Genomic DNA, 26,238 nt, shown 5'->3' on the forward strand with positions numbered 1-26,238 from the left:
ACTAACCCTGCGCTTGAGGAGGCCAGCGGCCGAAACCTTCCTGGCTTAAATACTGAGCCACCGCCTGGTCCTGGCTCACTGGACCGAGCAGCACCCGAACAGCCCTTCGTGCCCTCACCATAACCACACAGCCCAGAGCTGGCCCCTGCCCTGCTGAGCTCTGCCAGCGCAGCCCCTGCCCTCCCTCTGGAGAGGACTTCTCCGGTTCCCGGTGTGGGGTGGATTGGGCAGGTGATAAAAACGGGGAAGGTTTCCAAGCAGGTCCCAGCAGCATGGGCGGTGGGAGGAGATCCTCCGGCAGTGGGATGGCTGGAGTGGGGACACGCAGGGCCTGGGACGTGGTGCCTGCCTCGTGGGGCAGGCATGGGCCAAATTGCACGTCATGATGTGTGGGTGAGTGGGACCACCGCGCCATTTGGTCACGCATCTTGCTCCGAGGAATGTAGCTTTGGGCTTCTTTGAGAAACAGCCCCTGGCCTCCGGCTCTGCCTCTGGCCTCCTGCCCACCAGGTGAGCATTTTCCATGTGCCTATTCTGCCTTCCTTCCACTTATTCCCACGACTGCCAGTCTCCCTTGTTTGTAAGGGACCAAGTGCTTGTCTTGGTTCATCAACAGCAATGCGCAGTTGCTGTGTTACAGGCAGCCAGGAAGGACTTCGGAGTGGAGCCCGTCGGTGTTGATGGAAATTCCCCAGAGCTGCGCGCTCTGTTCTGGCCTCTTGCCTGCCCCTCTAGGGAGGGTATTTCCATGCTGAGTTAGTCAGAGTTGTTTGTGTTTTGCCATGTTCCCAAGGCGATAAGCATCCTTACCACATCTATTTGCTTACCGGGCATGCAAAGTGAACTTCACGAAGCTCAGCTGACCTTCTCCAGCAGATAAAGGCACCTAGGGCAACTGAGAGAGGAAGGACAACGGCACATCGTGCTGGGTCACGGGAGCAGGGGATGGAGGGTCCAGCAGGTGAGAGCAGAACTGGGGAGCCAGGGTCTGGGCCACAGGCTGAGCCGAGTGCCCCGGCACAGGTACCACGTGCCCCGCTGAGACGATGTGGAGCACTGGGGGAGTGGGGTGCGGTGGCTGCCCTGCTAAGCATCATCGCTGACTGCTACTGCTGGGATGAGTCCCTCCATACAGCGGCTAAGGTGGATGGAGAAATGTTGCCTGGAGCCTGACAGGTGAGGCGGTGCGAGGCCAGCTTGCCCACATCTGCTCCTGCTCACAACCCACCTCCGTTTCTGTCTGTCGCTAAGAGAGAATTTAAATGAGAAAGGGCTGATCTGCGTACCCCATCAGAGACGCGTGGGGCCCAGCATGGCCCAAACGAGTCTGCCGAGACCAAGTGTCTGCCATAACCAGACACCCAGGACCCCGCGGAGAGCTGGCCCGGCTGGCTGGCACCGTCAGACGCCAGCGGTGGGTGTGCGATGCGGCTGAGCAGTGCTGAGCAGGTGAGGACAACTGGGGAGCCTGCCAGAGAGCACGTGTTTTGCATCCTTCTGCCTCAGCTCTTCTCGATGTACTGTTTCGGAGTGAAGGCATGAAGCTGTTAAACAAGATCCCAATGTTAGCGTTTGCTGTTGTAATGGGAAAACATATGTGTTAAGTATTAAATGTGTGCTGAGTTAAATAACTCCAAGGCTGGAGGAAAGAGAAGTGTCTGATGGCCAGAGCTGGCAGTTAAAGGGCTTTTGAGTTCTGTTCCTCTTCCTGCCAGTGATTCACTGCATGGCTCCAGGCAAGACACGTAACCAAGCTGAAATATTTTCTTCCAGCTGCAAAAGAGCTGTAACGCCAAATACAAGGAGGACCTCTGAGGTTTAACTAATTCCAGTTTACAGAAAGCCTCGAGATCCTCACTAGGAAGCTGCTGGAGAAAGGCAAGTATTACAGTATTTCAAACTACTGTTTATAAATGAGCTCTTCGGCTTCACATCGGTGACAAGCAGTGCCTGGAACTGGCTCTGCAAACAGCCCCGACAAAGGGGGTTGGGACGTATGGGAAACGGATGTGAAACCACAGCAGGAGGGACAGCAGCAAACTCCGCTGCTTCTTGTTGCTGCACCTGGAGGTGGCTCGGGCGGGCGGGTTATGGGGTGTACCAGTGGAGAGCAAACTTTCCCTGCTAAGAGGGTTGAGGAGGCTGGAGAAAGCTTGGTGTAGAGAGAGGTGTGAAGGTTGCTTTTATACAGGGGGAAGAAAAGGAGGATGGGAATTATGCCTGGGCCCTTCTAGCATGTCTCTCTTGAAGTAGGAGCAGGCGGTGGGGAAGACTGCTTGCTCCTGTCAGGTACTGTGCTTGGTCCCATTCCTTGAAAAGAAACAGGGACCTGAGGATTTGTCTGAGAAGCAGCAAAGGCTGCGGGCTGAGCACGTGGTGCTGCGTGCTCCGCGGGGGAGCCGCAGGACGGGGCATGCTCCCGAAGGTGTCATGAGGTGGGAGCGGGCTGTGAAACTGTCTTGTGACAGAAGTTCACTGAGCACATCAGAGCTTGGGGTGGTGAGGGGTGTGCAAGATGATGGTGCTCCTGACCAACTCCTGTGCTCGCTGAAGCGTTGTGGGTCTTCAGCAATTAGTTAATGCAGTTCCCCTCTGGGTGACAAAGCCCAGCTGATGGAAGAGAAAGCGGTCAGTCTCCTGGCTGCTGGTGGGGAGTGCCCCACTCCTGCACCAGGCTGAGGGAAGGACAAACGAGCTGAGAACATCTGGCCAAAGCCCTAAAACCCTCGAATGAAACAAACATCTAGCCCTTTATTAACTCTCCTGGTGCTCCCCCTTGTTGGCTAGTGGTGCCCGTGTCTGCTGAGCTACCTGGCTGGTCTTCCTTCCAGCTGGGAAGTGGGAAAGCCCGAACACGGGCAGAAGCCAAGCTGTTTTTGCCAGGCTGCAACAGCCTCAGCCGTGGGCCTGCGGGAACCTGCCAGCAGCTGCTCAAAACCCTCTCTGGGTTTGGCGCGAAGGGCCCCGGCGCTGAAGAGCAGCTCTGCCCACTGCCCCAACCGGCCAGGCCTTGTGGTCAGGGCCGTGACGCACGGCTGCTGCGTCCTCCAGCATCGTGGCACCCGTTTGTCCAGTGCCCAAGGGAAGGAGCCCATTAACCAGAGGCTCCGGCTGTTACAGAGCCTGAAGCTCAGGGGTCATTCAGCCGCGACGCGCGCCGAGCTGCCGCAGCCCTAGCACAGGGGACGCTGGAGGACACAACGTCGCCGTTTACCACTCACGTCCAGCAGCACCTCGGGCCCAGAGCTGGCTGTGAGGGGAGAGCCGTCCTCACCACAGGGCTCGGGGCGAGCTGGCGCTCGGGCCTGCGGGCCCTGCACCCATGGCCCTCCCGTGTGGCGCAGGGAGGGGCTCCCGGGCTGTGGGCCGCAGGGCTGGGGCGCTGCGTGGCCGGGAGGCGCAGGGAAGGGCCGGGAGGTGGCCGGGAGCTGCGCCGAGCCCCCCGCACCGCCCGGGAGCGGCGCGGCCGCCGGACCCGCTGCGGGGGGGTGTGCCCTGCTGCCGCCCGCCCGCCAGGGGGCGCTCTCGTCGACAGGGCGTTCCCTCTTCCGCTGCCCCAGCAGGCGAGACCGAACCGCTGGGGGCGCCCGTGTCCCCGCCGGAAGACCCGCCCCCTCCCCGCGGCCAGTGGCACGGCCCAGCGCCCCGCCCCGCCCCGCCCGCCGGCCCCGCCCCTCCTCCGGCGGCCGCGCGCGCGCCCCGTCCTTCCCACCGCGCGCAGCCGCCGCCTGCCGGAGCCGGGGCGGGCCCGGCGGCCCCGCGCGAGCTGGGGCGGGGCGGGGCGGGGCGGGGCGAGCGAGGCGCCGGGATCGCTCCGGCCGTCACCGGCGAGCCCCGGGTGAGGAGGGGAGCGGGGCGCCGGGATCCCTCCGGCCGTCACCGGGGCGGGGGGTCTCCGCGGGGGGGGCGGCGGGGCCAGGCAGGCCAGCGCCGCTCCGCTCCGCTCCCCCCAGGGCCGCGGCCTGCTGGGAGCCGGGGAGCGCTGGCCGGGCCCGGCGGGCAGGCCGGCGGTGGGGGTTGTAGCCGGTGCCGAGGGCGCTGCCCGCCGCCAGGCAGGCCCGGTGCCGCCCGCTGCGGGCACTTGTTGGGGCCGCTCGGGTCAAACCGTCCCCTCCGCCCGGGCACGGGCACCGGGGGGGCACGGCCTCCGGGCCGGGCAGGGGCCGGGCGAGCTCTGCTGCCGCTGCCCGTGAGGAGGGGAGGTTGGAAGCTGACCGTGCCCGCCGCCGGCAGGGAGCGAGCCACGGGAACCGGGGAGAATAGCCAAAAATACCCTCCCCTCCTCTGGGCCGGCCGTCTTCAGGTCCGCGGGCTGCGTGTTGGACTGGCGGCTCACGGAGAATCGCCAAACCCGTGATTTATAAGTAATAAATCTGTGTTGGTGATAGGGAGGGGGCAAGGCACTGCTGGGAATCGGGACGGACGTATAGCTCCGGCCAAGCTGTAGGTCCGGGAGTGCTCCGCTCCGAGGTCCCCCGGAGCAGCACCGGGTGCGGCTCAGGTCTCCCTGGGGACGGCCCCGGGTGGGGCGTGGCTGCAGGACGTCGTCCTCCTTCACCGTTGCTTTCCAATTTCCACGTTTCTCGGTCCCCGTGTGTTCAGCCGCGGAGTTCTGGGAAGAAATCTTGGCTTTTGGGGGCCTGCAGGAGAAGGTGCTCCTCGGGACGCCCCTTCTCTGGGCAGCAGGTCCAGGGCGACCGGACGCCTTTCGGGTGCTCTGCCATGACTCTGTTTTGCTTTTGGCCTCGTGACTTAGAAAGGAAGCAATGATAATTATTTTTTCCTGCTGTAGCGCCACGGATCCGGCACCCCTGTGGATCAGATGTCGTGAACCGTTTCTGGGCTGAGCTGGTTTTTCAGGTGAGTAGGGCCGTGGCGTGAGACGGTGCCCGGCCTGGCGCTGCCATGGCACCGAGAGTGCGGCTGCCGGTGCCGGCTCTGCAGGGCTTGGTTTTGCTGCACCCCTGCTCGCGGGGGTCGAGCAGAGCGGAGCCACCCACAGTTCCTACCAGGATGTGGCTTTTCTCTCGCCATGAAGCTGAACAAGCAGCAGCCGCTGTGAATGACTTTTTTTGGACAAAGTATGTTTGTAACACAGAGGTAAAGGTGAATTGTTTACTTCAACCTTCGCTTTCAAACCTAGCTCCTGTGAAAGTCCCAGGGGCGCGTGGCAACCAGTCCCCGTGACCAGAGCTGTGTTTCAAGGGAGAATAAAACACAAACAACTCTCCTGCAATGGTTTGGGTTGCAGCTCCCTAGAGCGGCTGCGCTTGATGGGTGAAAACGAGCAGGAGGCGTTTGCCAGGCTGCTGTGTCCTGCAGTCAGCACGAGAGAGAAAAGGCAGCAAACAAAACAGGAAGCCTTGGTTGGGGTTATAAAAACTCTTTTAGGTTAAAAAAAGCCATCTAAAAGGAATAGTGGTAATTAATTACACCTGAGTGTGTTGAGGATGCTTTTTCTGGCTGGGTCTTCGTCTTTCTCCGAGCCTCTCTGTGTGCTCAGATCCAGATGCGGGGCTCAGCTCTGAACCGGCGTGGTCCTCATTTAGGTCATTAAAGGCCTGGGCTTCTAGACTTTTTGACAAAGGGGCTGCCCTGGTCACAGTGTTGGGTCTGGTGTCTATAAATGATAAATTATTTGAGTATGGTCCCCTAATCCCAGTGCTGTGTATCTGTTGATCTGTTGGGTGATGCAGGCTCCCGGGGTGGTTTTTGGTCTCTCCTGGATGCAAGGCTGGACGCGAGTGGTGTGGCTGTTCTGGGGAGATGGGGACAGTGCCTCTCCGTCCCCCCTCCATAACCACCTCATTCCCAAGAGGCGCTGAAGCAGTGTAATTTGTACCTGGTGGCCAATTGGAACAGGCTGATGCAACGTGGGACTAATATACAGGAGGTTTTGGGGGGGGCTCCACTGTCTTTAAGCTTCACACATAAGAGGAATTGGAAGTGGGTGTGTGTTGCTGCAAATAAATAGCTTCAGAGAGTGGTTGCTTGTCTGAGTGCTAGCTTAACTCCCCTCCTTTTTCTTCTCTTGCTGCTAGTGCATCAGGAAGCGTGGAGCACCAAGCATCCGTCATGTCCGACTGGGTGCTACTCGGGCTGATCGCGGCGCTGGTCGTGCTGCTGCTGCTGACCGTCTTCGGTTTTGCTGTCTACTCGGGGCTCTTCACGGAGGTGGTTGTGAGCGCTGGCTCCCCGCCTGTCGGCAACATCACGCTGGCCTACAAGTTCAGGGTGGGCCCGTATGGCGAATCCGGGCAGCTCTTCACGGACGGCTGCAGCATCTCTTCAAAGCTCTGCTCCATCGGTGTCTACTACGACAACCCTCACACGGTAAGGTGTGCCTGGTGGGGCCGGCAAGCTCTCGTGGTCAGCACCCGGGTTCCTGGCTCGGGGTGCTCCCTGACTGTATTTCAGGCACTTGCAGCTCATTGTCCGTAGGTGAGCACAGGGGTTCACAAGGTCTCCCAGATCTGCAGAGGATGCTCTGTGGGGAAAGGCACCTGAAAGCAGATGGTTTCTTGGATAACCCTAACTGGAAGGCATTGGGCGAGCAAAGCTGGCCATCTTCTTATAACTCCTGCTGAACAAGAACGGGATAATGGGTCTGGTTATGGAGCAGAGGCCAATGTCCATGACCCCAAGGTGAGGCATTCCTTGGCAGATCCCCTGGCTGCAGGAAGTGCAACTGAGGCTTCTTCTGGACTTGCAACTCTGTGGTTGAAAGTAAATGATCTCTTCAGCCTGCTGTGTCCTCATCCATACTCCTTCTCTTGTTTCTAGTGCTCTCAGATATTTCTGAGCTTCCCTCTAGTCCTTACATCCCCCGAGAGTTCTTACTGAAACCTCGGGTGGTGCATGCTGAGGGCTCCTGTCTGATGAAACAGTTACTCCATGATGCTCTTCAGTGCACTGCCTGATGGCTGCCGGCCAGAGCTAAGGACTCCGGTGGGTACGGTCCAGGACAAGGAGCAAACAAAAGTGCAGCAGAACTTGCTGGGGGGTGAGGAGCCTGGCTGCTGGTGCTTGGTGGCACTGGGGTCTCCAGATAACAGCATGTGGGCATTTGTCCATGGCAGACAGCCTGGCTCCCCAGTAATTCTGCAGTAGCTAGTGTGACCGTGGAGGAATGCTGGGGGGGGAGGGACAGCAGGGTGGCCAGCAGCCCTGTGCGTGTGCCTGGGCACGTGTGCTGGGGGCTGGCACGGGGCACAGCGCTTGGGCTGATAGCTCTCTTCTGCTCTGGGGGTGACTGGCCCTGCTTTAGGAACCCTCATGGGCCGCACGGGACCTGCCTCTGTTTTGTTGCTTGCAAGATGGTGCTCCCAAGGGTTGGACCTGCTTAGAGGGAACTTGTCCATGAAAACGTAGTGCTGAGTGGCTTCTTGGAGCACTGTGGCAGGAAGGTGTCAGAGGCAAGAAAACACTGAGCTGACTGTGCTCAGCGGAGCCTGGTGCACTCAGCCACCTTGTGTCTTTGTATCCTGTGACGAGATGACTTATCTTTACCTTCCAGATTTTGCTTCTGGATTATGGGAGGCAGAGAAGAGACATGGTGCAGTGCCTCTTCCTGGCCTGGGAAGGAGGGTGGCAAGGAGGACTTCCCCCCGGGATGAGCCGGGCAGAGGCAGGGTTTGACCAGACACGCTTGACACTTTTGTCCACAGAAGTGGCCAATTCTCCCACCGCTAATTTGTGTCCTTGTGTCAAGGTCCTCTTCTGGAGTTGAGAACCCCGATGCTCCTGCTTCTTCCCCGGCATCTCTGGGGGCGGAGCGGGGCAGTCAATGCTGTCGGAAGGGCTCAGCATCTGTGCTTGGTGCTGCCCTGCTCCCGGGATGTGATGTGGACAGACCTTTTCTGCTTGGGTGCCGTGCCTTGCCTCCCTGTTTGCCAAAGCATGGGCTAGTGAAAGCTTGTACTGGCCCGCAGATACTGATAAGTCTATTTGTGGTGACTCCTGCCATGGCTGGCACGGGGAGTGCTTTCCCTGGCAGCACCAGGTGAGGCTGGGCAGGAGCAGCTCCTACATGACCCTAGAAGGTTGGGCTGTCCGTGCAGGACAAAGCTGCCTCGTCTTTCTGGTCCTGTCTCTTTTCTCCTCTTCCTGCAGCCGTCGCGTCTCTGCCCTCACCCTGCGGTTAGAGCAGGTGGGGCTGCAGACCGTGTCTCTGGGTCTCCAGTGGCCATCCAGGGTTTTGGAAGCCAGCTGTTTCTCCTTCGCAGTCGGGTCTCTCGGGAGGGGAAGACCTTCTCTGCCAGCATGGCTGGATGGCACCTGCTGGCCAGGGAGGCCCGTCTTGGTGTCGGCGACTGGGGGACATTTCTCTGGATTCAGGCCTCAGCAGGTGGAGGCAGCTGCTGTGGTCAAGGCTCACCGGGACCTCTGGCTGGTGGCCCAGCTGGTGCCCATTCTGGACTGGAGCATGCTACTGGATCTGGAGGCCCTCTTTCCCCCTGCTGCTGAGGGGTCTGTACTTGCTTGCCCGCAGACTGGCCACTGATCTGGCGTGGGGTGCGAGTGCCTTCAGCTGGTGTGCGAGGGGAGCTCCGTGCACGGGGCAGGATACTGTGGGGAGCTACAATCCACGGTGGGGCCCTCGTGAAGGATGTTAGTGAGTTCGTGTGGGTCTCTAGATGTTTTGGAGGGTGCGTGGCCCCGAGTCTGTGGGTCAGGGTGGGAGATCCTGGTGGTGACGCCGGGTAGGGGAATTGCCTCCCTCTTGGAGCCTGCTGGACAGGTGCTGCTCAGGATGGGCACAGCGAAGGCTCTGGGTGCTGCACGTGTGTGGAGTGAGCCTGGAGGGTGCTGGAAGCCTATAACGCATCTCTGCAACCAGGCGTCCCAAGCTCTGGAGGCCGTGTGGTTGGCTCTTGTGATGGGAGCCTAACCTGTCCTCAAAGGCTTGGCAGGCAGCCCCACAGACTGTGCCCTTCTCTGGAGGGGCTGCCTTTGCTCATGACGTTGGGCAGGTGACATCGGCCCAAGCCTACTGCCTCCATAGGCGCTGTGGTGGCTGGGGCACAGTGGGGCCGTGCAGGACGTAGCTGTGGGGCCTGGGGCTCCGCGCGGCGGCAGGAGCCTCCTCTTGTCTGACACCCGAGTCTGCTGGAGCAGCCGGGGTGCTGGTGGGACCTTCCGTGCGCTGATCTGTGGTTCCTGAATTGGTTGCCGCAGAGATCCGCATCTCACCAACGGGCAGGCCAGGCCGGGCAGGGTGCTGGGAGTGAGGATGTCCTTGGGCAGGATGGGCAGAGTGCTGCCTTGCCTCTGGGCAGGTGAAGAAGGGGCCAGTTTTGGGTGGGTTGCTTGGCTGGGGGCTGCAATGCTCGTGCCTGGCTCAGGCACTGAGCACCCCGGCGTCTCGTGGGGTGCCCCTGTGTGCTCGTACCCGCTGTAGCCGTGATGGCATGGGAGATGGCGTGTGCTGCTCGCTCCTCGTTCCTAGAGGTCCAGCGGGGTGGGATCGGTTACCCAGGCTGCCTTTCCCCTGGGAGGAAGAGGTGACCTCCTCCTTTTCCTCCTCATTCTCAGTGCTCTCCTGACCTCGGTGAAGCACCCTCTGGCAGATGCTGGTCTGCCCGGAGCTGGCCACCCACCGCGGATGTTGACTTGTCACCAAAAATAGACCTTTTGTCATCAGGCAGCAGAACGTGCTCGCTGCCCGCTGTGTCCCGCGGCGTCCCTGGCTGAGCGCCGGCGGGCTCTGGCCAGACCGCCGCCTCGAGCCCGGCTCTCGGCCGCCGGCTCCTGGGGGGTTTGGTGCCCCCGGTGCGGTGGCAGGAAGGGGCTGATGACCAGCAGGTGCCAGTGCGGCATTTGCTGTGCTGGTGGCCTCGTGGCCAAAGGAGGGTCTTGCTAGGAGAGAGGATGGGGATGCCAGGGCTGGAGAGCAGCGGCTGTGGGCTGGGTCTTGGCCAGGAGTGGGGCCGGGGGGAGCCCCATGGCCTGGAGCGTGTGGGCTGCCTCGGGGTCATGCCGGGCCTCGGGGCAGCCGCCATCACCGGCATCCCCAGGGCTCCCTGCTGGCTCCCAGCGCTCTGGAGTTCACACAAGGATGCTCTCCGAGTGCTGCTGAACCCCTGCCAGCAATGTTTTATGTGTTTTAATGGACAAGATTAATATTAATTTGCACTTTTTTTTCTTTTTCCTTTTTATTTAATATTTAGCAGCCCAGAGGACTTCTCCCTCCTTCTCCCACCTCTGGCAGGAACAAAAATAACTCCTTAGCAAGGACTGGATGTGGCGGGCGGGTTTGTGCTTGGCTCCAGCCAAGCGCTTCTGCTCACATTTAGCTGTAGGCACGTGCTAGGGCCTTTTGCCTGCAGTCCACACGTTCGCATGCTCAGCGACCAGCCTGTGCCCGAGCGTTGGATGGATGAGGCCAAAATGCTCTCCGAATGCAGGAATGGGTTTTGCTCCCATCGGCAAAGCTGCCGAATAGGTTAACTAATAATTTCTAAAAGTTCTCTGTCGGGGCACTTGGGGGAGCAGAGGCTTTGATCAGCACCTGCCCACCCTGAAAGGACAAATTTGTTAGGGAAAGGCTGGTTTTAACTGGAGTATTTCCTTCCTTCCCGTCAGATGGACTTTGCCAGGCAGGGGAGGAGGCAAATCTGCCTTGCTGCTGCCCTTGAGAAAGCGCCTGCGGGGCTGCACGCTATGAAAAAGAAAGTTAAAAGGAGAAGGGAGGAAGCAAACGTGCCTGGCCCGAGTGGTGCTGCCCGCTCCGGCAGCTCGGCTCCTTCCGTCAGTTCTCTGGGGGTGAACTGCCTTTGCTTAGGACGTAAATGGAGATCGCGTGTTTAAAGGAATTTTATCTAGATTTCCCTTATCTCCTTGCTTCATCTGGGCCTTTCCCCATGGGTGCCTTTTACTGCTGCCACTTGCTCTCTGGGGTGGATCTGCTTCTCCTGCCCTGCCCCAGAGCAGCGGTGCTCGGCCCAGCCCTGCCTGCAGCTCCCTCTTGCAGCGCAGGAGGGCAAGAGCGAGCCGCCAGGCCCGCCGGTCCCCAGCCTGGTGGCTGCTGCTGCTCCTGACAGTCTGTTTTCTTCCTTCCTATTTACGTTTGCGTGTGTTTCCTCTCCGGGATGGCCCTGCTGTGAAACATTAAAGGGTGTTTAAGGGAAAGGGAGGGCAAGGAGCGCGGGGTGGGGTAGTTATGCTGCGGGAGGAGATATTGCTGAGCTTTAGCACGGGCAAAGTTAGGGATGAGATTGGGGAGCGCAGAGCGGAGATCCCCGTGGGGGGCACATGGGGATGGGAAGTGGTAACACGCTGGCCTTGCAAGCACCCTCTCTCTGTCTCCCATCGTCCCTGCGAGAGCTTTGTGATGCCAATGCCTGCAGGGTGTCCATCTGTCTTGCTGCCGCTGTCGGGCATCCTGGCAGGTCCTGGTGAGTTTTGCCGCCTTGTGTGGCGCGAGTTTGGAGACTCTGGTTCTCCAGCCCTTGCCAGAAGAGGTTGGCAGAAGGTGGCCAGACTCGTGCATCTGCCACTCCTGGTTGCTGGCTGCCACATCGTCTCGTTATCCAGCAGCCTTGCGAGCAGGTGGCGGGGAAGCCCGAACACTCAGATGGTGCCCCCTGTACCCCCTATTCTTCCTGGGCTCCTTTTTTAGGCCAGTGTGCCCTGGGGGAAGAAGCCTTGTCTCTGCCTGCTGGCTCCTTCTTCGAGCATCTCTTTGAGGGCGGAAAGGACAGCAGCTCTGCTGGGGACAAAGGCTGGAGTTAGAGGGGGCTGGGCTCCGATGGGCAGTAAAGGCACATTGTGCCCTTAGGTGGTAGCGGGGGGGAGTTGCTGGGCTCTCCTGCCCCCTGCCATGTTCCTGCCTAGAGCCGTGGGTAAACATGAACTTGAGTGGTGGGATTTTGTTAAAAACCAGAAATGAAAGCCACGGCCTGGGTCAGCTTTGGTGTGGAGATGGCCGGAGTCCCGTGGGCAATCAATGTGCCGGGAGCAGAGCCTCGAGCACCCCCCTTGCTGGGAGCCCTACAGCCTCCTGTCTTAACGGGAGGCATCCCCAAATCTGGAAAGAGAGCATGTTTTATGTTTTGCATGTTGTTGGGGTCCAGGATGGAAGGGGATGTGTTTCTCTTCATGTTGCTGCAAACAGCTTGGTGACTGCATGCAAGTCTTACGTGCCTCAGTTTCCCCACCCCTACAACTGCACCGGACTAAGCGTGCCTGCATAGGAGAGACCCAGCAGCCTCTGGATTTCTCTCTGGCTTAGTGCCGGTGGCCCGTGCTGGTGGGTCGCGTGTCCAGGCAGCTGCTGGGGGCAGGTGCCCCTGCAGGGCGACCTCCTTGGGGGTGGGATGGAGGCAAGCTGGGCAGGTTGTGGTCACATCTCTTTTTAGTTGCCCCCCCTGGAGTTACAGGGATGTCCTGCAGATGGGGACGGTGGTGAGTACGTCTCAACAGTTGGGTCTCTGATGGAGGAATCAGGACTTACTGCATCACTTTCTGCAGTGGCTGTCACCCGGGGCGGGTGTGGGTGACCAGCCCGGTGGGGTTTAGTTCTTCTGCGAGTCCCTCTGCCCTCTCTGGAGGGGAGCAGTACCTTCCCCACTGGGCTGTGAGCTTAGGCTGGGAGGAGCATGGACAGTTTGGGCCTGGATCTGTCCTGCTTGGGAGCAGGCACCTGGATTGGTGTGCCCGATCATGCTGGGCTATTGCATTTACCCTGGTTCATGGTGGTCTCCCCCCTTCGTGCTCAGCAAGTTGAGGTTTTGGCCAGTCTTAAGCCTCTCTCTTCTTCTGACGCTGTCTGTCTGTCCCCCTTGATCAGGTGTCTCCGGAGAAGTGCCGCTTCGCCATAGGCCGAATCCTGAGCGAGGGAGATGCAAAGCCGTCAGAAGAGCACATCAAGCGGTTCCAGAAGTATGGCTTCAAGATCTTCTCCTTCCCTGCTCCCAGCCACGTGGTCATGGCGACCTTCCCGTTCACTACGCCGATGTCCATCCATCTAGCAGTCAACCGTGTCCACCCAGCCCTTGACACCTACATCAAGGTAAGCAAGTGTGGCATGAAGAGCACCGGACGTGTTCGGTGGGCTGTCAGAGGCTTCTCTTGCTGACAGCTGATGGGGCTGCTCTGACGTGTCATCTCTTGATGTCTTCCCTTGGGCACTACCATCAAGATCTCCTCCTTTTGCAATCTGGCAGGTAGCTCCCCAGCTGGGATGTCCTCCCATTCGCTCCCTAGGCGCAGGCGTGCCTTTTCTGCTGTTTTGTGTTTACGAGAAGCAAGTTCTCATCTGACGACTTGCTGCTCTTCTCCTTAACGCAGAGGTAAAAGCGGGTTTTCCCCTTGAGTGTCTGTCTTGTTGTTAGGATCTGGCAGGTACGTGCCCCTTCAGCGTAACGCATCGTGCCGTGAAACTTCTGTTTCAAGTGCCACCCTTACCGGTGGGGCAGCTGTCTTCTGCAGGGACAGGAGGAGAAGTTAGAAACTTTTCTGGCCCATGGGCTTATGAAGGCTTGGTTTCAAGGAATACATTGAAATTTGTGGCCCTTGGCCCTGGCTGGGCAGCCGGCTGCTGTGGGCTGTGTTCGCCCTTGCCCCCCGAGCAGAGCAGGTGGCCATCCCCACTGCTTCTGGTCTTTTAGAAGCCGGCTCTGCTGCCTTGCTCTGGCTGCCAGACCAGCTGCAGCAAGGGTGTTCCCAAGCAGGACATCTGACACAGATACCTCCAGATCCAGGCTTTCTAGAGAGTGAGGACGGTCCTGGCCAGCTGGGCGATGGAGGGGAGGGACCGTCCTGGTGGGGGAGGATGCTGGGGAGGGGCCGGCGCTCAGCCCCTGGCTTATCTGACTGTCGAGTTCTGCCGCTTTCGTTTGTTCGTGTTGAAACGCACTATTTATAAACTTGCTTTTCCTGGCGAAACTCCCAGCCCTGTGGGGGAACCGTGCGAATCCCTCCAGCCTGCGCTGTGCCGCAGGATGGCTGCCCGGGTGCCAACCCCAAAACTTCAGCCGGGGGCTCTTTGCAGACCCTCTTGTCCACCCCGGCCTTGGGGAGCTGCCTGCTGGTACCGACAGGAGATGCGTTAACGCCGGCAGTGGGTGAGACCTTCCCGTGCTGGAGAGCTGCTGGAGGGCAGAACCAGTTCCCCGTTCTCCTCTTCTCGCTCCATCCTCTCTGGGTCTCTTCCTGGAGCTCTGCCGGCTGTTTTGGTGCGGGGGGTATTGGGCACTGCTGCCAGCCCTGCGGCGGACGCGTGGGCGAGCAAGGAGGGGGCTGGCGCGGGTGGGAGCATCAGTTTGGCTGCGGGAGCGCTCGGCGACGTGGGGCTGACGCTTCTTACTTGGGGAAGGGTCCCGGCGAGCGCATCCATCACGTGAGAGATGGAGTTGGTAGAGCTAAAAAGGGAACCACGGGTTGTTCTGGGAGCACCTGGCAGCGTCTAATGGGAGCAGCCGATTTCGAATTAAAATAAATAACTGAAATCGTACGGAAACACGGCACCCAGGGCCGCACGTGGAGGGAGGGGACACGTTTTGATCTCTGCCCCAGTCCCAACAGCACATGTGTCAGGGTGCGTGCCTGCGTCCATCCCCGAGTCCTGCGGCAGAGCGCGGCCCCCCTGCCCGCGTTAGACTGACCGTGGGGATGCAGGCAGGGAGACGATGGGGTTGCCTTGCGGGCGTGGGACGGAGGGGAGTGGGTGCTGCCGGTCCCCACGTGCTGCACCGTGGGGATGCCCTGGCTTCCTCCGACGTGGCGTGGGGGACTTTGGAGGCCGTTTGCAGCCGCGCCAGCAGCATCCCCAGCGCTTCTCCCGCATCCCTGCCGCTTCTCCCGCGGGCTGCACCGCCTGCGCCCTCGGGGCTGCGCTGGCACTTCCCGGGGCGGAGGGATGGGGAGGGAGGGGGGAAACTTTCATGGAAACCGGTGACCTGTGCCCGCTCGGTGGTGGGAATGGGGGTTGCCATGGCGACAGCTTCTCCAAATAGCATCCTTCATCCCACCCCCGGCGCCCGGCTCCCTTAAGCAACCCGAGACAGCAGCGAGACAGAGATTCGCTTTATTTATTTATTTATTTCAGGCTGCGCCTGCTTTGAGAAGGGCGCTAGTAATGAGAGCGGGGGGTCAGGCCTGCCGGGCGCGCGGGTCCCCCCGCTGCCCTCCCGTCCTGGCGGCAGCGGGGAGAAAGGGGGTGGGATGGCAAGAGCCAGGAGGCATGAAAAGGGGCTCAGCGGCAGAGATGAAACGCCGGCCTCCGTGGAGAGAGGGAATTAGCTGAAGTGGAGGGAGGATGGGATGGCTGCCTAGTCATAGGAGGGAGATGTGGGAGAGCGGGGATGGAGAGGGAGGTGGAGGAGGCAGGGAGAGGGGTGGAAGGTGGGGAGAGAGGGTGGAGAAAGCTTCGGAGATGCTGAAAAATAGGGGAGGGGAATGGGAGGAGAAGGGGACTGGAGGGGACGTGTGGGGCGAAGGGTTTGGGGACTGGCTGAGGGAGCAGGACTGCAAGAGGCGGTGGGGAAGTCTGGGGCAGAGCTGGAGGAAGCCCCGCTGCGGGTGGCCCTCCAGTGCCCTTCCCGCGGCGTCCCCTGAGGTTAACTGCTGGGGACGATGGCCCCCGAGGCCGAAGGCTGGTGGATGTGGAGGGGGAGTGTGGATCCCTCTGGACTCGCTGGTGCCGCGGTGAAGTTACCGGGGATGCCTGTGGCTCAGGTTTCCCGAGCAGCGTGAGTGCAGTGGTGCCGGCTTTCAGCAGCCTGGGCTTCGTGTGTCCCAGTCTGCTGCTGCTTCAGAGGGACAGGGAAGATTAAAAATAAAATTTATAACAATAATTAAAAAAATAAATAGGATGGCAGAGTCTCCTTTCGCTAGGGATGGAAGGGAGACGGGCTGGCACGGAGCAGGAGGCGCTGCGGTCAGGCTGCCCTTGCAGCGTGCCTCCTCGCCCCCCTGGCTCCCGTGGGGCTCAGGAGCTGCCATTTCCGCAACTCTTTGGGTGCAGCCACGGTTTTTGGGAACTGTGGGGAAATGGCTGCAGCCATCCCTGGCAGGTAAGAGGACATCCTTCCCCTGGGATGGCAGGCTGGCAGCAGCAGCGACTTGCTGGCTAGAATCACCTTTGGAGAAGCCCGGGAGAGCCTGCTGGCTCGTTGCTCCGAGTGCGGGTTATTTAAGGCATAGGCTGGGGTTATTTGGTGTCCCTCAAAAGCGTTTCTTCCCTAATAGCTGCTGCCGACGCCTCTCCCTGCTGCCAGGCAGGTATGCCCCACTTTCCTGGGGTGTATGCTCCTGCCCCACGGCACAGCTGCCGGTCCCGACTCCTGGGTGCAAAAGACAGCTCCTGCAAAGCTCCTCCCTGGTGGAAGCCCTTTCTGACAGCTCTGGGAGCAGGCTATTGCCCTGTAACCTCCCGCCATTTCAAGGAGCATTTATCCTGGCTTGGGTGTAACGAGCTCTCCACAGTGGGCTGCATGTGCCTGCATCTCTCTGCATCCGTGCTGGCCTCTGGCGGGCACTGCTGGGCGGGTGGGCTTGGATCTCCCAAGCCCCGGGCTCCTCTGGCAGCCGGAGAGGTGGCTAATTCATCCGAGGTGGAGCTGGGAGGTGTCACCCTAGAAGTGACTGGCACAACCTGGTCTCTTTCCGTGGGGTTTTGGGTCAGTTTTGTGCTCTCTCCATCTGAGGAGGATGTGCAAGTGGAGGGATGAAGGAGGAGAGTGATGCCAGCGTCATCCTGGCTGCCTTGCACCCTGCTCTGAACCAGAGCATGAGCTGGCTGGCTCCAAACTCTGGCTCTGCCTAGCTTGGAAAACTGGGGTTTAATCTCTTCAGCTGGTCTTGAAAAGGCATCCTCCAGCTTTCAGAAAAAAAACAGCTCTTTCCCTTCCCCTGGGCTAGGATGTTCCCCACCTCCGTGGGCTTGTGAATCACTGCTTTCCAGGGCACATCTCCAGCAGCAGCAGCCGCCACGTGCTCCGTGATGCCAGGAAGGATTTGGGAGGCTATCAGGTTGGCTTCTGCCTGGTATGGGCTGCCTCCCATGGGAGCCTACAGGGAGCTGAGGCAGGGCGCTCTATAAGGTGCTAGAAAGACATGGCTTGCTCCCGTTTACAGCCAGGGAAAAGCATTATTCCTTTTGCCGCTAGCTTGGAGCGAGCTTTGCTCCCCTTGTTGGCTATGGCAGTTTAGGATGCAGTCACCTCTTGCCTCTGTCTTTCGTAAGTTAAATATACAGAGCTTGTAAACTCTTCCACTGGCATATTTTCCAATATTTTCCGTATTTTCCAATCTTAATTCCTGGGTCCTTTTTTGGACCATTTTTTGGACCTGTTTTCAGCTTATAAAGCTCTCTGACTTGTTAGTAGCACAAATGGATGCTTTATTTCAGCAATGGTCTCATCGCTGTGGTGCACAGATCTCTGGTGGAGATCTTGTCCCCTGCCATGGACTCCCGGTCATGGGTTTGTTCTGAGTCAGCTAACAGTGACTCTCCTTTGATGGAGTTATAGTTTCTTGATTAAAAATGGGAAATGGTACCAAGTCCTACATCTTCTCTGAGTTCGAATGAATGGCATGGGTACTGGTTCCTTTATTAGTCACGCCTGCAATCCCCGTGAAAATAAGTCATGTTTGCCAACAGGATCTGACAGCTGTAAATGTGTGTTGGTTGGCATTAATTATGCCAGTCTCCTTTGCTTCCTGATGATCTGGTCCAGTTGCAGCCATCCGTTTATTTTGGCTTGGCTCAGTGACCAGCCTGTGCTTGCCCGAGTCAGCTATTTACCCATTTGAATATTGGCAGGTACAGGCTGCTGTCTCTCGTGAGACTTTCTAGCATCTCCAGCTGGCCAGAGATCATCCTTTCACATGCAGTCAGCTTGTCAGCTGGGACTTCAGCATATTTTAAATCTATGTTATCTGGACCTGTGAGCTGTGTGTTATATCTTCCCATGAAAGAGCAAACATTTCACCCGCATCCTCTGCCCGTGTTGCCTGCCTTTGTCCTAAATCCATTGCAGAAATACTCGCTGAATGCTTCTCCCTTCTCGGTGGCACCACCGAGGTTTCCCCCGGCTGACGTGTCCAGGATCTGTGCCATCCTTCAGACCCTCCTCCCCTACCCAGTGACCCGAACGGCAGCTTGACGTGAAGGGCTTTCTGTCTGTAGGGGACTGGGAACCTCCACGTGGTCCTTTACGGCAGCTAAGCCTCGGTGCCCAGCGCCCTTGTGAGCATGGCAGCACCTCGTCTTTCCCCTCCCGCTCCCCTGAGCGCGCTGCCGCGGCTGCCGGCTTTGCTCAGATCTGTTGACGTTGCCTTTCTCCCAGTTGTTATAAATGGAGCTCTGTGGAGCTGGGTTCCCATCCCAGACGGTTTGTGTTTTAAAGGTGAAACCATGGAGCGATTTTTTTGCTTGGCTGTATCAGGGGGCTGGGGCCGGGGGTTGGCAGCTGGTAAAACATTTGCAGAGAGCTCAATTATTGGGATGTTTTTCTGCTTAAACTCTTTCTCCTGGCTGATTTACTTTGTTTATTTCGGGCCCTGTGAATTAAACCTTTTTAAATACCAGCTTGTTGTCTGTGAGCGGTCCAGGCTGCCGTCTGCGTGTGCGGGAGACCCGACCGCAGCGGCAGCTCCAGCCGATCAGCTCCTGCCCGAGTTTTTCCTCCGGGGGTCTAGGAAGTACTATAGATGCCCAGCCCTCTCTGCTGGTGCTGTTCCTCAGCCATAGCTTTGCTGGTCCCCGTGAACTCCTTTGGTCTCCTGCGAGCTCTGGGGACCCTGGGCTGAAGACCACTGCCCGAGGTGGAGCCCTTCCTGAGCCAAGACCACTTTGTGGTCCATCTCCCCAGGGAGGACGAGGAGCAGGATACCTTTATCCAGAACTTATCACTGCCAACCTGGCACTTTGCTGCCCGCAATTTCTCATGGGGTGGGCCTGGAAGGACTCATCCAGATGACCACCTCCCTCCTTGCATCAGTGAATCATCCTGCAGAATGTGCCTGTGGCTTTCTGGGAGATGGACCTCTCCATCCTCCTCCTTCCCTTTTCCCATGCCGCAAGGTGACCGTGGGGATCGGTTTGTGGATGCCTTGAGAGAGGTTTGGGGTGCTGGGGAGAGAGGTGGTGCCTCGGCTGCCTGGCTAGGTGGGATGACCTTCAGTTTAAGCCCACGTGCACTTGAATACATGTCTGTAGAGTTCCCAGGAAGCCAGGAGGTTATCTGACGCTGCTGTTAAGTGATCCTCACGCATCAGATAAAAACGGGGAAAAAAAAGCCCTTAAGAGTCATAGAGGATTTGACGTGTCTAACTCATACTGATGGCAGAGATGAGACCGGAGCTGACAGTGTGACAGGCTGCCTGGGCTGGCAGGGGCTTGGAATAAGGATACAGACTCTGGGGGAAGCGTTTTGGGATCCCTCACATGTGTCTGCACGGGTCCCAAGCTGGGCTGTAGGTCAGGTCACGCGTGGCTTGCGCACTGCAGATGGACCTCACTAGCACCCGGTGCCCACCGGTTGTGTACCTGCCGCAGCGGCAGGTTGGGGCTGTCCCCAGCGGTTGTCCCTCAGATATCTCCAGTGTGGGTGTAGCCACAGACCGGTAACATCTCCAGTGGGTGGTACTTGGTTGGGACAGGGAGGTGGCTGATGATGGGAAACCCCAGGCAGGTGTGGGCACTCGGGGTGGACGGTGCAGACAGATTCCTGGTGGAGGGTGAGAGTTTCTTCCTTTCCAGATGTTTTTTTGCTTTTGTCATTTTTTTGACCTCAGCGTTATGGTCTGACTCAGAGAGGGGGATTGATGACAAGCCACCTCCCTGGTTTTGCCCCACTGGTGATAGCCAGCCCGCAGCAGGGCTTGGAAATGAGGGGGAAGAAACAAGACCCATCCTACTTATTTTCCCTCTTAGAAACAAAACCCAGCTCGAATCTGTTCTGGCTTGGTTTGTCCTATGACCAAGGAAGCCCTCAGCGGTGTTGTCTTTGTCACCTGCCACTTGTATCTGTGAGTGCTGCATGGAGATTGAGTCTCTCTTCTCCTTCGGAGCCCCGTTGGGCTTGGGGATGTGTTGGGTGTTTGCAGCCTGCTCCCCCAAAGCGCGGTGGAGCGCAGCCTGGTGCTTGCAGCATCTCCCTGCAGGCAGGGAAACCGAGGCACGGGGGATGGCACGTCCAGCCTGCCACGTGCTGCTGAGGTCTTCCACCGCTGCTCGTGGCCAGGAAAAGAAGAAGGGAGAGCAGAAGAGGGCAATGTCAGAGATGGCTTTGGGCGGGTGTTTCTGGTCGCCATTGGGGCGTGTGGTGGTGCGCGTTGAGTCCATCACGCTCCTTCCTCTCACCCAGGCCTTACGCGCCCTGTTTCTGCTGCCAGTAAAAAAGGTGATGTAAATAGATGAGATTTTGGCCTTATCTTATTTTAGGGGAAGACAGTTTAAGGACGGGTGTCCCAGCAAGCTACAAGTTTCTCCCTACCCATCCCTGCTTCCCCGCCAGCCTGGTTGATGTTGAGGATGAGCGCTGGAGTAGCTTGGCCGGCAGTGTTGGCGGGCACCCTCGGCTGGCGTGCGCTCTCTGCCAGGAGCCAGTGAAGCTCTTGATCTTCAGGAGGAGCAGGCGAGGGGTGGGCACCGCGATGCTCCAGCCCGAGCCTCTCTGGAAGGAGACGTGCAACTGCAGGAACCGGAGAGGGACCCTGAGGTGTCTCTGCACAGGCCTGGCGCCTTCATGGGCACATTCGTCTCCTGCTGACCTGCACTGACAGCTGGTTTTCAGCTGGCTCTCTCCAGCGAGACCGCCGCTCGCTGCTGGTTGGCAACCCCCAGCTGCACGTCACATCACATCAGTTGGCGTCTTCGCGGTGACTTTTATTTATTAAATATTTTTAGCGACAAAACTCTCTGAGGAAGTTTCAGTCCTGCGAGCGCGAGTGACCTCGCCTTCAGTGCTGTGCAGGGGAGGGCAGGACGCCCGCGAGGTCGGGCTGGGAGCCGAGCGGGGTGGAAGGGGTTTTTGGTGGGCCATGTCGTTCAATGCCCCAGGCACCTTCGGACCGGGCTCGGGGTCGGCTCGGGCAGCGGAGCAGGTCCGTTTAACCTGGGTCCGCAGGGAAGCGCGCTCCTCCTGCGCCGCTAATGGAACATATGGGGATCCGGGGCTCTGCGTCACGTCTCCTGCCACTCGCAGCAGGCATCCCCGCTTTCCCACTTCTCCAGAGGAATTTGGCAGCCCCAGGCCACTACTCATCTGCTGTCAGCTTTTCCCTGGTCCTTGCGGGCGGGCGGGCGAGCGGTGACTTAGTGCTGGCTGTGCTTCATGTTCGGTGCTGGGCGCTGCCCTGACGGAGCCGCCATGGCCGACTTGTGCCAGGCACGCCAGTGTGCGCCGGCCGGCGTGTGTGCTGGCTGCCCGGCGCGTGCCGGTGCCATACCTGCTGCTCTGCCGCCATGTGCTTGCAAGCGCCTTTTCTCTTGCAAGCGCACGACTTCTGTTTCAGCTCTGCTGTTCAGTTGCACGGGGGCAGGTGTAAAACCGCAGCTCTGGCAGCATCGCTGCTTTGAGCAGAAAAGAAGTTTTCTGGCCAGCTTTGAGCTTCGGTAGTTACAAAGGCTCCTTCCCTGCCTCTGCAGCTTGTCTCATGTGTGAAATCACCTGGTTTTTCCCCCACTTCTTGTTGACTCTGTGCAAGCGTCTGCCCCAGCAGCAGGCAGAGGAGTCCTGGTCCCGGGGAAGCGGCTGGCGTGGGACGCAGGCTCCCGGCCACCGTGGCCTCCCCAGTTCTAACTGATCACAGAATGGGAACAGCCCAGGTTGGAAGGGATCTGGAAAGATGATCTGGTCCAACCTTTCATGGGAAAGAGAGCCTGGATGAGGTTATCTAGCGGATGAGGTTATCTAGCACCCGATTGCATCTTGAAAGACTCTGGCGATGGGGACTCCGCCGCATCCCTGGGGAGGTTGTTTCAGCTGGCGGCTCAGCCCTGGGTCTGTGCCACCGTGGGTGCTTTCCTGTGACATCCAGCATTTTAATCCTATTACCATCCCAGCTCCTTTTCCAGGAGCATTTCCAAAGGCGGCTCCTGGAAGGAGTGCAAACTTCAAGCGCCTGCCTTCCCATGCCTGCCAAACCATGCAGGCATCCCTGATGGCCCCGATGGCCAAAATCCTGGCCCAGTGCTGCCTGTCAGCCGGTGGTCCTGCCGGGGGGTGTTTTCATCCCGGGAGGGAGCGAGAAGCCACCTCGCTCTCCCAGCCGCCACTTTGGAAAGCTGGGGCTCGCAGCCTCGTAAGGACTTACCCAGCCTTGCAAAATTGTCAGAGAGATGAATCCGCTCAGACAGAAAGATTTGCTCCCTCCTCGCTTTTGCAGCAAGGATTAATGATCACAGAGGAAGCCGGGGATATTTCGTAGGGCTGTCCGAAGGAGAGAAAGCACCGGAATGGTTTGCCTTGGGCAAGGAGGGAGAGTAAAATACTACAGTGCTTTTCTGTCAGATCTCTTTATCGACTCAATCTGTATGTGTGCTCTCCCCAGATGTATTTATAGAGAATCCCAGAGGATGCAGTCGGCTCAAAAGATTTTCTTTGTCAGGCGTTGGAGAGGGGTCCAGCCCTCTCAAGCAGCGACACTGTCCCAAACCTTGGGGTCTTCCCTCCTTGCCAGCTAGTCAATTAATTCGAGGATGAGATTGATCTGCCTCTCTGCAATTATTTTAGCAGGGTCCTAATGAGTTTTTTCTGGGCTGGTTCTTCCCTGTAGCCCTCCAAGCCAGACCTTGCCAGCTCTGCCAGGCTTGAGAAACAGCAAAAGGAACCTGATCAAATGCGAAACAGCTTCTTAGAAATACTGCTCTTTTCCAGCAAACGCTGTTGGCCCAGTTTCCCTGCCTGTGAAGCTCCCACTTTGAAACCTGTGGAGCAGGGAGATAATTTGAAAGCAGTGGCATTTTTACCTCCGGAAAAGGGACCATTGTGCTATGACTAACTTGCACTTTTTCAATTCTAGTTAGGTATAAAATGGTAGGAAAGGCCCTGCTTCGGGGAGGGCAGGAGAACGAAAACATTTCTCTTCTGCACTGAGTCAAGATATGGATGGATGAGTCGCGAGGTTGGGTGGTGATCAGATCACAGGGATGAAAGAACAAAATCGGTTCTTGCTCCTTCCCGTGCCGAGAGCTTACGTGCTGTAGGCGAGGCGCTGGCCTTGGGGCTGCATCGGTGGCTGGAGCACCGGTGAGGCGGCCGAGCCCAGCTGTTTGCTCTGAAGCAGAGGGTCACACTGAAAGTCCCTCAGGGTCTCTCCTTTCAACAGGGATATATATATACACACATATAACTCTGTTGTCTCTGCCTGCCTGCAGCAGCCGCTGCCCTTTGGATGCTGTTCGAGTTGATGCTGCTGGGTGCCGGTGGCCTCGCGCGGAGGCAGCGGGCTGGAGGGGTCCTGAGCTGCCAGTCCCCGTGACCGCAGGTGCGGTGGTCTGCGGAGCTGCTCACGTCTTGGGGAGGCTTTCACGGGCTCAGCGTGTGCTTTTCCTCTGTTGACGCTGTTGCCTGGTGGCCGTCGCACTGCCCGCACCTGTAGGGACTCACAGCCTTTGCGGAGCGGGGTGCAGGGTGTGGAGAAGTGCAATGGTTCGGTGCAGACCTACGTACGACCAGTACATCCCATCCTGCTTTCAGGAGCAAACACCTGGTGCTGAACTCGGGCTGTCCCAACAGGCTGCGGAAAATCACGCTGCCAAATCCTGGCCCTCTTGAACGCCTCCAGATTTGCCAGGACCGGGTTCATCTTTGCGGTCTCCAGCTGCCTCTGCCGTTGCAGGGCTCTGGAGCAGCTTGCAGCCTGGTCTGTGAGCTCCTTGAAAGAGGAAGGTCGAGCTGTGCTTAATTCTTGGCTTGCAGGCTTTTGGAGAGTGCCTGGGAGCCCTCAGCTCCAGGACTCCTTTTGTCCCATTTCTTTTCCAGCATGTGGCAGCTTATTCCAGCCTCCCTGCTTCAGCCAAACCAGGGAAAATTGGAGCCTTTAATAGAAACATTGGCAGTTTGTACCTCCAGCACCGTGCCCAGAGCTGGCAGGGATGACTCCAGGTTAAAACGGCCCCGAGGCAGCTGATGGAGGTCTGCAGCCTGGCAGGGATGTCCGGGCTTCCTGCGCTGCTTCCCCTGCTCCATCCCGGGCGAGCAGCAAGCCATGGCGAGCCTCTTCGCCTTCGTGGCCAGTGGCTGGGTGGATTGGCATCTGGCACCTCTCCCCTTTGCCCGATCGCGTAGGAGTGAGAAAAAGCGTTCGTTCCCCTGCTGTCAGACCACAGCGGCTCAGGGATGGGTCAGTGCTTGTCCTCTGTCACCCTTGAGCTGGCTTCTCTCAGGATCTCTTCTGCGGTGTCTGGCGTTGGTAAGAGACCGAAGGTACCCGTTACCCTCAAGAGTGGATCAGCCCCTGATGGACCAGGGCCTCTGGGTGTGCCAAGGCAGCATCTCGTTTCTTTGTCCCCAGCCCACCCAACGTTTGCCTTTCCTGGGCTCCTTGATGTTCTGGTGAGCGGGAGGAGGTGGAGGCTCATGCCTGGCTTGAGCGGGTGCGTTTCTGCTGGGTTTGTTGGAGATATGTTCTCCCTTAGGTAGGGTGCCTCTGCCCTGCAGGGGTGGTAGGAGAGCTGGGGCTGTAATGTGAAAAAGAATGTGCCTCCAGCACGGAGGAGAGGAACAAACCTGCCTAGGAGGGGAGATGATGATGGAGAGTCACCTCTCCTTCTGCGTAGTAGAGAGAAACTAGAAAGAGGTTTCTGTGCTGGCTTGGAGCAGAGCCTAGGTACAGCTTTTGGGACAGGATCAGATTCCCGTGGCCACCGTGTCCATTTTCTCCAGAGCTCACCTCTTAGGGTGGTTCAAAATACGGATCTCCTGGCCTGTGTGCAGAGGAGGAGCTGAGGGAGGCTTCTGGAGGCTTGTGAGAGCAGCCCAGCAGCAGCAGAGAGCCTGAGTTCCGCTCCACCTTGCACCATGGCCGCATCCGAGGGGTGCTGGCTGCCAGCCGCTCCAAGAGAGCCGGGAGTCCTGAGCAAGCATGGAGAGGGGAGGGACTCGCAGCCAGCCTCTTCTGGCACTGGGACGGCAAAACAGAGACACTGGGGCCACGAAATGGAGTCACTGGTGGGGCTTGGGGTGTGCTTGTCTTCCAGGCTACTGACATCTGGATTTTGCCCATCTACGTTTTGCACGGCTGCGTTCCTCCTAAAGCTCAGCGAGGCTCTGCCGGTCTGAGGCTGAGCTCCAAATTAAATGACACCAAACGGTGCGGCTTTACATTTCAAAGGGTCTGAGGGAGCGGAAGGATGCCTGGGAGTTTCTGGCGCTATGGAGTAATTGGGGTGATTTTTTTCTGGTGGCTTGTTATGACCGCTGGGTGCTCGCTCCACAGATGGATGGTTTTACCTGTTCATCTTCTGCTAATGTGAGGAATTATAACAACCCCGCAGGGATGAAGGGGGGTGACGGAGCCAAGTGCAGCGGGGAGAGCAGGTTGGTAAGCGCTCTGCATCCCTGACTCCGGCTGCTTATCACAGTGAGAACTGGATGGGCACGTGTTCTCATCGCAGGACCCCTGGAAAGTTCTGCTCCTGTCCCCTCCCTTGCACACATCACCGACCAGAAGATCTCCTGGTATATTTAAAGCTGTTACAGCATCTATTTCCCTTATCCTCACAGCTTTGCGGGGTAGATCCTAAGGCAAAAGTGCTGCTTGAAGGTCAAGGACAGACCTTTAATGCAGTTAGGAGAGTGGTCGGTCTGGGAGTCCCTGTCCCAGCACGGTGCTGGGGGCTGTGGCCTTTCACATGAAACCCGAAGGGGTGTCCTGGCCCCGAGGGGATGAAGAGGTTGTGCTGTGGCTGCTCACAGAGCTGTCTGCAGCTGCCTGCTGGCTTCCTGCATTTGCTGACGGACTCTGTTCCCACTCCGTGGGCTTGTAAGGCACCCAGGAAGACTGGAGTGAAACCATGGCCTTGTTCCCACTGTGGACACCGGCGTTGTCCCCCTGCCCCTGGATGGCCGGTTACTCTCAGCTGCTCCTCGGGGTTTTATTTCTGCCGGGAGCTGACGGCAGCTCCTTGACATGCAGAAAGGTAGATATCTATCATCTGCCGTGGCCAGCTGCTCTTCTTTTCACGCTGTGCGGATTCACAGCTTGGGGTAGCGTCTGCCCAGCGGTACAGTAACCAGACCGTGAGTTGGCAAAAGCTTATCAAGAGGTCAGCGTCAGAGAAAG

The 26,238-nt window shown here is 58.5% G+C and overlaps 1 protein-coding gene across 1 annotated transcript in view; it reads left to right on the forward strand.

The window, feature by feature from the left end:
• Positions 1-3,738: 3,738 nt before the first annotated feature.
• Positions 3,739-26,238, forward strand: part of TEX264 (testis expressed 264, ER-phagy receptor) — a 43,313-nt gene continuing 20,813 nt past the window's right edge. Inside the window, exons 1-4 of the mRNA XM_075159084.1 lie at positions 3,739-3,838; positions 4,793-4,860; positions 6,042-6,333; positions 12,791-13,012. Coding sequence (XP_075015185.1) covers positions 6,076-6,333; positions 12,791-13,012 — 480 coding nt within the window. The 5' untranslated portion in view covers positions 3,739-3,838; positions 4,793-4,860; positions 6,042-6,075. The remainder of the gene's footprint in view (positions 3,839-4,792; positions 4,861-6,041; positions 6,334-12,790; positions 13,013-26,238) is intronic.

Source organism: Calonectris borealis, chromosome 10, assembly GCF_964195595.1.
Source record: "Calonectris borealis chromosome 10, bCalBor7.hap1.2, whole genome shotgun sequence".
NCBI lineage: Eukaryota > Metazoa > Chordata > Aves > Procellariiformes > Procellariidae > Calonectris > Calonectris borealis.